At 52.0% G+C, this 11,484-nt stretch overlaps 1 protein-coding gene across 1 annotated transcript in view; it reads right to left on the minus strand.

Annotated features, from left to right (window-relative positions):
* Positions 1 to 1,792, minus strand: part of RBFOX1 (RNA binding fox-1 homolog 1) — a 2,446,597-nt gene extending 2,444,805 nt beyond the window's left edge. The window contains exon 1 of the mRNA XM_086375888.1: positions 1,502 to 1,792. Coding sequence (XP_086232014.1) covers positions 1,502 to 1,711 — 210 coding nt within the window. The 5' untranslated portion in view covers positions 1,712 to 1,792. The remainder of the gene's footprint in view (positions 1 to 1,501) is intronic.
* Between the last annotated feature and the right edge of the window lie 9,692 nt (positions 1,793 to 11,484).

Consider the following 11,484-nt stretch of genomic DNA (forward strand, 5'->3'; position numbering starts at 1 on the left):
CCATTCTGGTGTCCTGGTTTTGGGCAAAGTTCCATGTGAAAGAGGGAGGTGACAGGGGCAGGGAAGGGCTTCTGACAGCAGAAGTTTCATGGCACTGCACGGCCCCATCATCACGTCTCAGACCCGGGACCTCTCCTCTCATCACACTGCAACGCATCCCTTTCCATGACGTGTCCCGGAAAACCTTCCCCAAATATCATCCTTCTGGCATCGCAGAGAGAAATTCACCTGGTTCCGGTGTCTAGGTGGCCCACGATCTGAACTCAACCACAGCCACAGGAGGCGAGGGTTTGGGAGCAGCACCTGAGAGCAGCCCCCTCCCCGAGTCAGCCGGCCTTTGATGCGGCCCAGTGAAGGGGAAGCAGGCAGCTGACACCGGCGAGGATTTGGGAGAAACAAGGGGACCTCTTCCTTGTGGGGCTCACTAGTCACCAATCAAATTTTTAAGGTGAGCTCAGCTGAGCAAACGGTTGGAAGAAACAAAAAGGTCAAACCCATTATCAATTTAAACTCTCAAGGTGGCAGCCCTCGCCAAAAGGACAGCCGTCCAGCCAGCCCTCATTTGTCCTCAGACATCTGTGACCCCCAAATGTGAGGTCCGCAGGGTCACGACTGGAAGATTCAGAAGAGGAAGCAAAAAGCAGAGGCCAGGGAGGGGGTCAAGCTGGCCAAGAAGCTCTGCCCCACACACACCTAGTGAGTCACATACCCCCGTAGGTATGCAGCAAACCACCCCAAATGTACCCTCGGCCAGCGGGTACCAGAGCCAGAGCACCCCAAGGGAATGCACAGAACTTTGCTTCACTGTCCTTCTCTGGAGAGATGGGCAGAGAAGAGTGACTCCAGACTGGGAAGCCCTCACCTGCCTCCTCTCTCAACTCTCCCTGCCCTGCCAGCCTGGAGAGCGGTGACAGGAAGATGGGGCGGGGGTAGGGGAGGAGCGGGGAGGGGGGGGGGGCGGGGGGGAGCGGCGGGGAGAGGCAGGGGGGCTTGGTGAGCTGCCACCAGTGCACGCGCGGACCGGGCACGGTTTTCAGAGCCTGTGCCCCATACTTCCCACCCAAGCCCCTTACCAGGTGCAAGGCGACCAGCAAAAAGTCCCAGAGAGACGCCTCAAACCGCTCTGCCCAGGATGAGGCTCTGCAGGGTGAGGGCTCCTCAGAGTAAAACCCCCACCCTCTACCCCCCTCTCCTTTCCCTTCTGGGTGCCCCCAGGACACAGAGAGCCCTCTCCCTTTTCGAACAACCCCAGAGTCCACGGGTCTCCCAGCCAGCAACAACGACGACGTGGCAGAATCAGCAAGTCGATCCTACATAAACAAGAAGGGAGTTGCCACCAACAACAGGGCATCTAGTTTCTCGGGAGGTCCCCACAAGCTACCACACCGCGCCCGCACGCAGGAGTTGCTGCCCAATTACCAACTTGGAGCTGACCGCCGACGGGGTGCAGCCCTGCCCCCCCAACCCCCACCCCGTCCCTCCTGCGCCCCCGCTCACTTACGCCTCGGTCCTCGACACCTGTCTGGGTACCGGTCTCTTCCCTGCCCAGATGCGGCGCGTCTTCCCCTTCCTCCCTCGCCGCGCTTCCTCCTTCCAGCCCCAGCCTCAGCCTCTTCTCCTCCGGAGGGGCGTCCTCCGCCTCCCACCTCTGCCGGCCATCCCTGCCTCGGAGCTTGCCCGTGTCCTCGGGGCTGCTGGAAGGGCTGGCCATGGCTCAGGGGGCTCTGCCTGCACTTGAGGGAGAGGAAGGACCCAGCAGCCTTCCGAGCCGAGCGGCCTGTCGGTGGGAGACCGGGCTTCTGAGCGCGAGCTCGGTGGGTTCGCGCGGCTGGGCTCGGAGCTGGGCTCCTCCGCGGACCACTCCTGTCTCTCTGCCGCCCCCTGCTGGCTGCTCGCGGGCACAGCGGGCACTCGTGGACGAGGCCTGCGCGGGTCTCACCTGCCCTGGGGCCAGCCAGGCCCGCTCAGAAAATCCTGGCCGCCCCCCCACCCGCCAGTTCGCCCACACGGACGGTCTCCCTGCCCAAGGAAGGGAAGGGAGAAGGGACAGACAGACGTCTACTTGTCCAGCGCCCTGCGACAATGGACACCCTGGTCCTTGGTACTGTTCTGCATCTTGAACGGTTTGGAGGTGACTGGAAAACTGAGGCTGCTCAAAATGCCAGGAGAATTCAGCCTGGAGAATGATGACCATATTTCAAAGCTGTGCTTAACTATCAAGGGTGATTATTGAGCATCACTATGAACCAGGCATGGCGATGGAGGGGTGGAGGGGGTGGGGTAAGGGATGGTTTACAACAGTGACCATTACTGTCTCTGCCCTGGTGGAGCCCAGTGCAAGGCGGGTGGGGGGAGGTGGTGACTGACTGACATTGCCAAAGGACTGCAAAGGAAACATGCTGAGGAGGATGTTAGTCGCTCAGTCGTCTCCAACTCTTTGCAACCCCATGGACTGTAGCCCGCCCCCCAGGTTCCTCTGTTCATGGGATTCTCCAGGCGAGAATATCAGAGTGGGTAGCCATTCCCTTCTCCAGGGGATCTTCCCGACCCAGGGATCAAACCCATGTCTCCTGCATCGCAGGATGCTGGGGAGAGAGGAGCCTAAAACAGCAGCACCTCAGAAGGTCTAGGGCTGGGTAAGGGGCAGAGGAAGTGAACCCTGAATGGAGGTGACCAAGATGAGTAGTACTCAGCCAGGTGAAGGGTGTTCAGGCAGAGGGAACAGCACATGTGAAAGCCCAGAGGCTGGGAGGGAGGCAGCAAGAAGCCTGTGGGGCCGCAGCAGGGTGGGTGAGGGGAGCACGGAGTGGGGGTGGAGAGGTTTCTGGGGACCACTGGGGGCTCAGCACAGCAGCAGTGCAGACGGACAAAGGGAGGAGACATTAAGAGACATTTTGGAGTGATGGGCTGGTAAATCTGCGTGGGCCCCCAATGTTCCCTTAGCACCAGTGTGGGGCTCCCTCCTCAGCTGCGTGACGAGTTGAGCCAGGAGGTACGTTCCAGACATTTAAGTGTCATACCCAGAGTCCAGGACAGGCTGAATGAGCGCCAGGCTCCAACGTGTCCTGAGCTTCCCCAACCAAGAGCTGAGACCATGTTGCACTTGCTTGTTAAATTTTTTCTGCCACTAAGCTCCTGCAGGCAGTTGCTGCCTCTGCCTTGTTCACAATTTTATCCTTAAAAAGCCCTCACAGTGGGTAGCACACAGTAGGTACTCAAGAAACATCCGTAAGATAAGTAAATGGATCTGCTCCCACCCAGTGTTCCCTGCATCCTGCGTGTTCCCCCTCTTGCTTCAGCTCCTTCCCCTCTCTTCCACCTCTTCCCTCTGCCCTAGCACAAGTAAAGCCCTGTTGTTATCCCCAGTACAAAGGAGGAGACTGTGGCATGAAGAAGGCACCCTATAGTGGGAACGGCTGCCACTGAATTGGGAAGCCTAGATGCAGCGAAGGGGTCCCTGCATCCCAGAACGGCAAAGACCAAGTGGCAGCCCTCAGCCGTCACGGCAAATGGTCGTGGGCTGAGTCAAAGCGTAAGTCAGAACAGTCCGACTCACACAGACCTGCAGCAGTGGCCAGTCGAGCACAGTGATCCCACATGTGATACAGATTGCGGTCTACTGAATTCTTAGTTGATCTGTACAAGCAGAGGAGCTCTAGGTCAAGGGAACGAAAGCCTAACTTGAATCATAAAAACAGATGGCCATGACCCCTCAATCAATTCCCAGACTTGAGCCAGTTTACAGACTCCAGGAGGCTGGGTCCCCTTGAGAAAGGACCTGGATATACTGCCAAAAATATATACTCTTAACCCTTCTCCCAAAGGGACCTGTGCCTTTTATCAGAGTGACTACGTGGGGAAACAAAAACAGACATTTCCAGGATCACTGATCTGACGCCAATTCCAGGAGACCACATCATTGGATTGGAGTTCACAAGTAAGAGCAAGGCTTATGTAGGTCAGATGATCAGCACAATTTTAGCTCCACCATCTCACGGTGCTCACAGGGGGTCGCCAAACCCATCCTGTGGTTACTAATACAGTGGCAGAGCTGGGACTCAAACCCAGGGTGTCCAGCTTAGAGGCTGTGCTCTTAACCACAAAACAGTGTGACATCTCTAGGAAGAAAGTATTGACTATAATTCAGGATTTCAGTCCCAGGCCCCACGCCCAGCCCAAGGTCATCGTGTCAACCCTATTTTATGCAGTATTCGAAACTAAGCAGGAAAATTGGGGACAATCAAAAGGTCACAGGACCTGACATCAAAAGAAAGGGCATGAGTTTACTAAGCCAGCAGGGCTGGATCCCCGAGGGACCACTACTCACCTCCCTGGCAGTTTGACTAGATCTGATGGTCAAAGTGGGAGAAAGCCCAGAACAAAAGTAAGCAAGCCCTTTCACCATCTCACCTGAGAAAAGGTCTGTAAATTCTTTGGGAGGCCTTTCAGATATAGACTAAACCAGCACTAAAACAAGCTACAGTGACTTGGACTGCAAAAAGGTAAAACCAGTCAATCCCAAAGGAAATCAATCCTGAATATTCACTGGAAGGAGTGATGCTGAAGCTGAAGCTCCAATACTTTGGCCACTGGATGTGAAGAACCAACTCATTAGAAAAGACCTTGATGCTGGGAAAGATTGAAGGCAGGGGGAGAAGGGGACATCTGAGGATGAGATGGTTGGATGGCACCACCGACTCAATGGACATGAGCTTAGGCAAGCTCCAGAAGATGGTGAAGGACAGGGAAACCTGGAGGGCTGCAGCCCATGGGGTCACAAAGAGCTGGACCCAACTGAGCAACTGAACAACAATGGTGATGGAAACTACAAGAAGTTATGGACCATTTGAAGGAAGATACACCTTCTGCATTGCCGGGGTCTTTGGAAGGCCATCCGAATCTACACACCCACAGAAAAGGTGCATCTGACTCCAAAGAGAGCCTGGAAAGGCAGATTCCAACACAAAGATTCAAATGCAAGTACTTAGACCAGGAAACTGGTTGAGGATGTGGGATGGAGCAGGGAAGGCAGTTTATAAGGCAGACAGGTTGCCACTGTGGACCTAGCGCTAATCCAACTGGGAGAAAGTATAGATAGTGCACCTGAGAGTTATCCCAAAGAGGGGTGCGGGAGCTGGGGACCCACTCAGGCTTGACTGACAGCTACCCCCTGGAGGTTCCTGACTCCCATGTACTTCTGGCGGTGATGGCCACAGAGCGCCTCAGGCAAAGGCAAGTCAGCAGGTGCAGCAGAGCTGAGGGCAAGGCATGTGGGCAAGGGCTCCAGCAACGACCCTGCAAAGCCCGCCTCTCTCCTTTGGCAGGTTCCAGCCAGACCCGGATTCCCACTCTTCCACCGTGGGGCTTAGGGAGCAGATTAGCTAAGCTGGGACTCTGGGGGCAGAGCTTGACTGGGGTTCTGGCTTCACTCTTAATCACACAACCTTAGGCAGGAAAACGGACCTCTGGGAGCTTCAGTTTTCTCACCTGCAAAATGGGTGTAATAGTACTTTATGGGTTATTGTGGTAACTGAACAAATTGTGCACATAAAGCTCTTAGGCTAACATATAATAAGGGCTCAAGTAGAAAGTGTGTTTATTGGGACTTCCCTGGTGGTTCAGTGGGTTAAGACTCAATACTTTCACTGCCCAGGCCTGAGTTCAATCCTTGATGGAGGAATTAAGATCCTACAAGCTGCATGGCACAGCCCAAAAAAAAGAAGGAAAAGGAAGGGAAAAGAAAGGAAGGGAGGAAGGAAGAAAGAAAGAACAAAGGAAAGGGAAAGAAAGAAAGGAGAAAAATTAAGCACATTTATTAATGTCATCAACTCATGTGCTTTTCTTACAGGGAAGACAAGGCTGGCCCTGAAGCTGACAGGCCCTGAGGCCTCCAGATGCAAAGGTGGAGAGAAGGAGGGAGGCTGAATAATGATGAGCGTGACAGCCAACGTCAGGAAGCCAGAGGCAAGGGCCGGGGTTTTGCGACATCCCGCACTGCAGCCAGGTCAGCCACAAAAAAGTGCGAGTCTGACCTCTTCAGCTGGTGATAAATCAGCACGTGGGAAACATTCCCCCCACAGCTTCCCTGCTCAGATCCCCGTTGTCAGCACCTAGCCATCTGAGAGGTGGAAGGAGGAATCCAGCGGTTGGGACCACCCTCTCCCCACTGGCATCAGCCTTGGGTTGTTAGCTGAGGGCCAGGGCTCCATCAAGGTGAGACACTCTCCTCAAGCTCCCATCCACCCAAGCTTCCAGGGCACTGATCCTGCCATAAGGACGGACCCCCTATCCAAGGCACTGCTGCCTCCTCTCCAACAAGAAATCTCAGTTGGGGGTACTGACCCCTCCGAACCCAGAACTTCTTCAGGCAACTGATCCATATATCTCCTGGTGCCACCTACACACCATCCACAGTATCTTCATCGGCTGTATGAACCCCCAAGGCCCACCCAATGCTAGCCATGACCACCAACATCAACCAGGACACCCAAGGTACTGAACCGAAAAGTCAGGATTTGTGCTGTTCTGCACCACTGCTGAGAATCCCATCTTAGTCCCCATCAGCGGTCACTGGGGACAGGTGTCTGTCTCCTCCTTACTGTACCCCAAGTCACCATGCGTTTTTGCTCACAGACCCTCGGCTTCTACTTCATTTCAAATGCACATGTATCCATGCGTCCTGCACCTATAATTACACAGGTACTCATAGGTCCTACCAGGGCCATCAATGAGCTTTCCACCAGCCCAACTGTAAGGACATAATCGTGCTGGTGGTTTATTCTTAACTTTAACGTTTTTGTTAAATATCACCAAGATGCAAATGACAGTCCAACAAGTCACCAGGTTCCAGGTTCAAGAACGTCACTCTTCACCTCTGTCACAGCTCACCTTTAATTCTGGGACATGACTGGATGTGTTTTTCTTCTCCTCCCAAGGAACATCAGAACCCAACCCTTCAGCTGCTTAAACAGTTCACACACAAGATTTCAGAGGGCCTCTCCTAAGCCCCCAGCACCCAAATTCTTCCCTCCTCAGCTCTGAACCAAATTGGTGAGCAGGAACCTGCCAGGAGAGAATGCAAACACCGGACCAGACGGACGTCAGCATTTATCTAAACCATTCCTGCCAGCCCTTCCTACAGGCACATGCGTATTTGTCTTAATGATCCAAATCGCCTCTCCTCTTGTTCTTACTAAACGGGTACGTGCTGTGTCCCATTGTTTGCTGCCATGAGGTGCTGATTGCTGCAAGAGCCTTTTAATACACACACAACACTCAGAACAAAGACGAATCCCTGCCTTCTCTCTGGCACAACTGCGCCATAAATTGCAGAGTTTAGAGAAGAGAGCTTCAGAGGCAGCGCCCACACAGCCTGTGTGTGTGTGAGAGAGAGAAAGAGAGAGAGGGAGGGAGGGAGACAGCCCTGAGAGGAGGGGGGCAGCCCCCTCCCCAGCACCGTCATCTTGAACCCTCAGACAGGGCCACAGGGCAGAAACAGGAGTGAGCACAATGAGTCCTGGGGCTGGCAGAGGCCCTGACCTCAGAGCTTCTGCACAGACACACCCTCAAACCCTCTGGGCCCCTGGGACTCTCAACAACCTCACATCCATCGTCATCTCAATGCTGAAGGGCTCATTTTCGTGTGTCACTTGCTTTTTTTTCCAGAAAACTTTGTGTAATTCATTGTGTGGCCGTGCGTGTGCTCAGTTGTATCTGTCTCTTTGCGACCCCATGGACTGTAGCCCTCCAGGCTCTTCTGCCTGTGGAATTCTCCAGGCAAGAACACCGGAATGGGTTGCCATTTCCTACTCCAAGTTCGTTGTGCAGAGGGGAGATCAAAGTGAGTTTCTATGGGCCACGGGTTAAAAACCCATAATGGCTCAGGAAGTATTGAACCAACTGAGATTATATGCATGTGTTTCTGTTTCTCTGAGGAATACTCTGAATTCAACTTAACAAAGGGTTTCATGATCACCGCCCCCCTTCCCAAGACAAGGCAAGAACCACCAAAGTGTGCCTTCATTTCAATATTTAATATACCTTGATCTTGACTGTGACAGGGAAAGGAGAAAAAGGAGAAATGTCATTGTTTGGGGCACTGATGTGAACTGCTCAGCGACTGGAGACAGAGAGTAAAAGTTACCTCCACATGCCATCCAATGGTAAGAGTTTATGGTAATAATATTAGTCAGATAATATTAATAGCTGACGTTCCTGAGAGCTTATATTCTAAACTGTTCTAAACACTTTGTGTATGTTAACTAAATAAATCATCAGCCCACTAAAATGCTTATTATTTTTATTATTACTATCACCATTTTACAGATGAGGAAGCTGAAGGATAGAGCGGGAACTTGCATCTCAGTTATCTGCCTTGAGCCCATGCTCTTAACCATTCAGTGACACCACCTCCCAGAACCTCCCGGTGATCACTGTAATTGTAAAATCAAGCTGACTTGACTGTTTAGAACCAGCAAAGACCACAGCGTGTTCTGTGATCATTCCAGGTTTAACATTAGCAAAAGCATGGTCCTTAGTTCTGTGTTCAAACACCACTCCCCACCCAGAAGCATACACATTCATGTTAGTAACAAGACAAGAGGAAAAGAAAGCTCACCCAAGACCACAGTGAGTGATGGAAATTAGGTTTTAACCCAGGTATGTCTGTCTTGTGAGCCTGTGCTCTTAGCCACCTGCCCAACATTTCACCCTCCTGTAATGAAAAGCTCTGGCTTAAGAGAAGTCAGCGAGGTCCCTGGGAGGTCCAAGTGAGGCACAGGAGGTACACAGCAAGCCCCTGGTCACCTCCAGAACATTATACCAGAGAAAACCAAGGAGCAACCACGTGGGTTAGAAGACACCCTAGATTAACCAGACAGAGGAGGAAATGCCCCATCTCTTGGAGTGCATCTCCTAAGACAGAAGGGAAGTAGCTTTCATCTCCCCTCCCACACTGCTGCCAACATTCAGCAAGAGGTCCAGTGGGTAAGACCACCTGTGTCTGCATCCAGCCATGCTGCTAGACCTAGTCTATGAGCATGAGTGAAATCAATTTCCAAGCAGTGCTTCCAATGCTGAGTAGAATTCATACCAGTAATAAGTGCCACTGTTCTTACACAGAAGCACACACACACTCACACACACACAGAGACAAAATTTAAGAATCTTGAGGGAGTGAATGCTTGCAAAAAAAGGTACATATTATCTCCCTGTCATGGAGCTGTGGCATCTGACCCCTCATCTACACCTAGGTACAATCCATCTCTCTTTCTCCCTCTCCCTCTCTCCCCCTCTCCCTCTGACTCTCTCCCTCTGTCTCCCTCCCTCTGTCTCCCTCCGCACCACCCCCCCCCCACCATCCCTCTCCCCTTGTCTCTCTCCTAACTCTTACCTCACTTCCTGCTAGGCTTCCTCCTATTTTTATCAATACATAAACTCTAATAACCTGAGCCACATACCCCTTTTCTCGCTGGTGTCTCCCGGCTTTCCCTCGAAGCTGGACCTCAACTTCAGCACCATGGCCAGAGCGAAGCTCCCCTTCCCCTCAGGGCGTGGATGAGGGACCTCTGATTTGACCTCTGGCCCCATCAGTCCCTCTCACTCCCTCCTGCTCTCCCTCTCTCTACTCCCTCCCTCCCCTTCACTTCCTCTCTCCTACCCTCTCCTTCTCTTCCCCTGTACCTAATGCTGTTTGCGCACACCTGCGGTGATGTCAAAGTTTTGCCCAAGGAGACAAGTTGCTATGACAGATACAGGGACACAGACCGGCTGGCCAAGAAAACACAGCTTGTGCGGGTCCCAGACACAAGCACCACCTGGGGATACACCACATCTTGACTCTGTCATCTGACTGATTTGGGCACCAAGTCCCTGTAGAAGGGGCAAACATTGAGGACCGCACCGCTCTCACCAGCCTCGGGACACACTCACTCCAAACACGACATTTCCATCCCAGAGCAGGGAAAACGTGAAGAATAAACGGGCTAAGAAGTGAGCACTCAGGGGAGTTCCCTAGAGGTCCAGTGGTTAAGACTCCGTGCTTTTAATACAGGGGACGCAGGTTCAATCTCTGGTTGGGGGATGAAGATCCCACATGCCACACAGTGTGGCCAAAATGAATAAGTAAAACTGTAAAAAGAAGTGGACACTCGGGTTCTTCCTCACTACCCTCTCCTACTTGCAACTAAGAAAGGAGAGTGTGTGTTGTGCAAGCCCAGGTGTGTGTGTAACAGGCTCGGTGTACATGTGTGCTGTGCGGGAGGCAGAAAGGATCAGGGAGAGAGGGAGGTGTCCGTGAACAACTCTAGCAAATAGGATGGGAGGTAGGCCAGATCTGAGAGCAGAGAAAACAGCAGATGTTAACCACCTGGGGAGAGGTTCATTACCCTGTGAAAATAATCCTAAAAGAGCTGACATTTTTGAGCAATTGACATAGCTAGGCACTGCTAACTGCTTTATATGCATCATGCCATCCAATGAGGACAACTCTGTGAGGTAGGCACTATTCCCGTTATACAGACGAGAACTCAAAGGCTCAGAGAGGTTGAGTAACTTGGTCAGAGTCATACAGCTAGTTAAGTGACAGACGGATGGAAGCATGAGCGTCAAAAAGGCAAGAGAAATTTGCTGTAAAGGGAAGAAACTAGTCCTACATAGAGAAATTCAATTAATTTGGGTTTGGCGAGCTTGGAGATTATCTTTTCCCCTGTCTTCCAATCTCAAGAAAGAATTTTTATAAAGACAATGCTGATGAGTTCAAGAAAGAATTTTTATAAAGACAATGCTGATGAGCTCTCCATGTGTTTGGAATACCAGAGAAAAGGAAAGTGACAAATCAAAGCATGGCTGTTTGTAGTTGGAGAAACAATAGACCTTACTGTCAGGGTGTATTTTTTTAAGCCAGGACATTAACACAGTGATGCAAACAGCAGCGGGCAAGGGAACTGGGAGACTTGAATTTGAACCTGGCTCTGCTGGTAACTTGCTGGGGCCTCTGGGTCTTAGTGTCCACTCCACCCACCCTCTAGCTGCCAAAAAGGAGGGGCTCCAACCAGGCTATCCTTCTAGCTGCTGAGCTCACGTTCCCAAAAGGTGCCCCAGGACAAGGCCTCCTTCCTTTCAAAAGAAAAAAAAAATTAAAAAATCCAACAGCAGCACTGGTCCCTCTTTCCCTGCCCAGGAGACTAAGGATCAGGGCATCCCCAGACACCAACGGGGACCACATCTGACGAGTCCCCCAGGAAAATGCTTGCTGAGCCTGTCTGAAGTGCCAACCGCCCCCCAGTCCCCTCCAAAGCCAGCCACACACCCACCCCACTTCAGGTGCTAATCTATCAGCCGGGTTTCCTGGGGAAACAGAACTCATTCTTAAGCTCTCTTTTATGGCTTTTACCCAGAATTGATTTGAATAAATCAGTCTAATGCTCTCTCTACAATGGAACCAATTGTAAAAAAAAAAAAAAAAAAGCTTTATTTGCTCAGCTT

Source organism: Bos grunniens, chromosome 25, assembly GCF_055505025.1.
Source record: "Bos grunniens cultivar Pamir isolate PY7600 chromosome 25, Bosgru_T2T1.0, whole genome shotgun sequence".
Taxonomy (NCBI): Eukaryota; Metazoa; Chordata; class Mammalia; order Artiodactyla; family Bovidae; genus Bos; species Bos grunniens.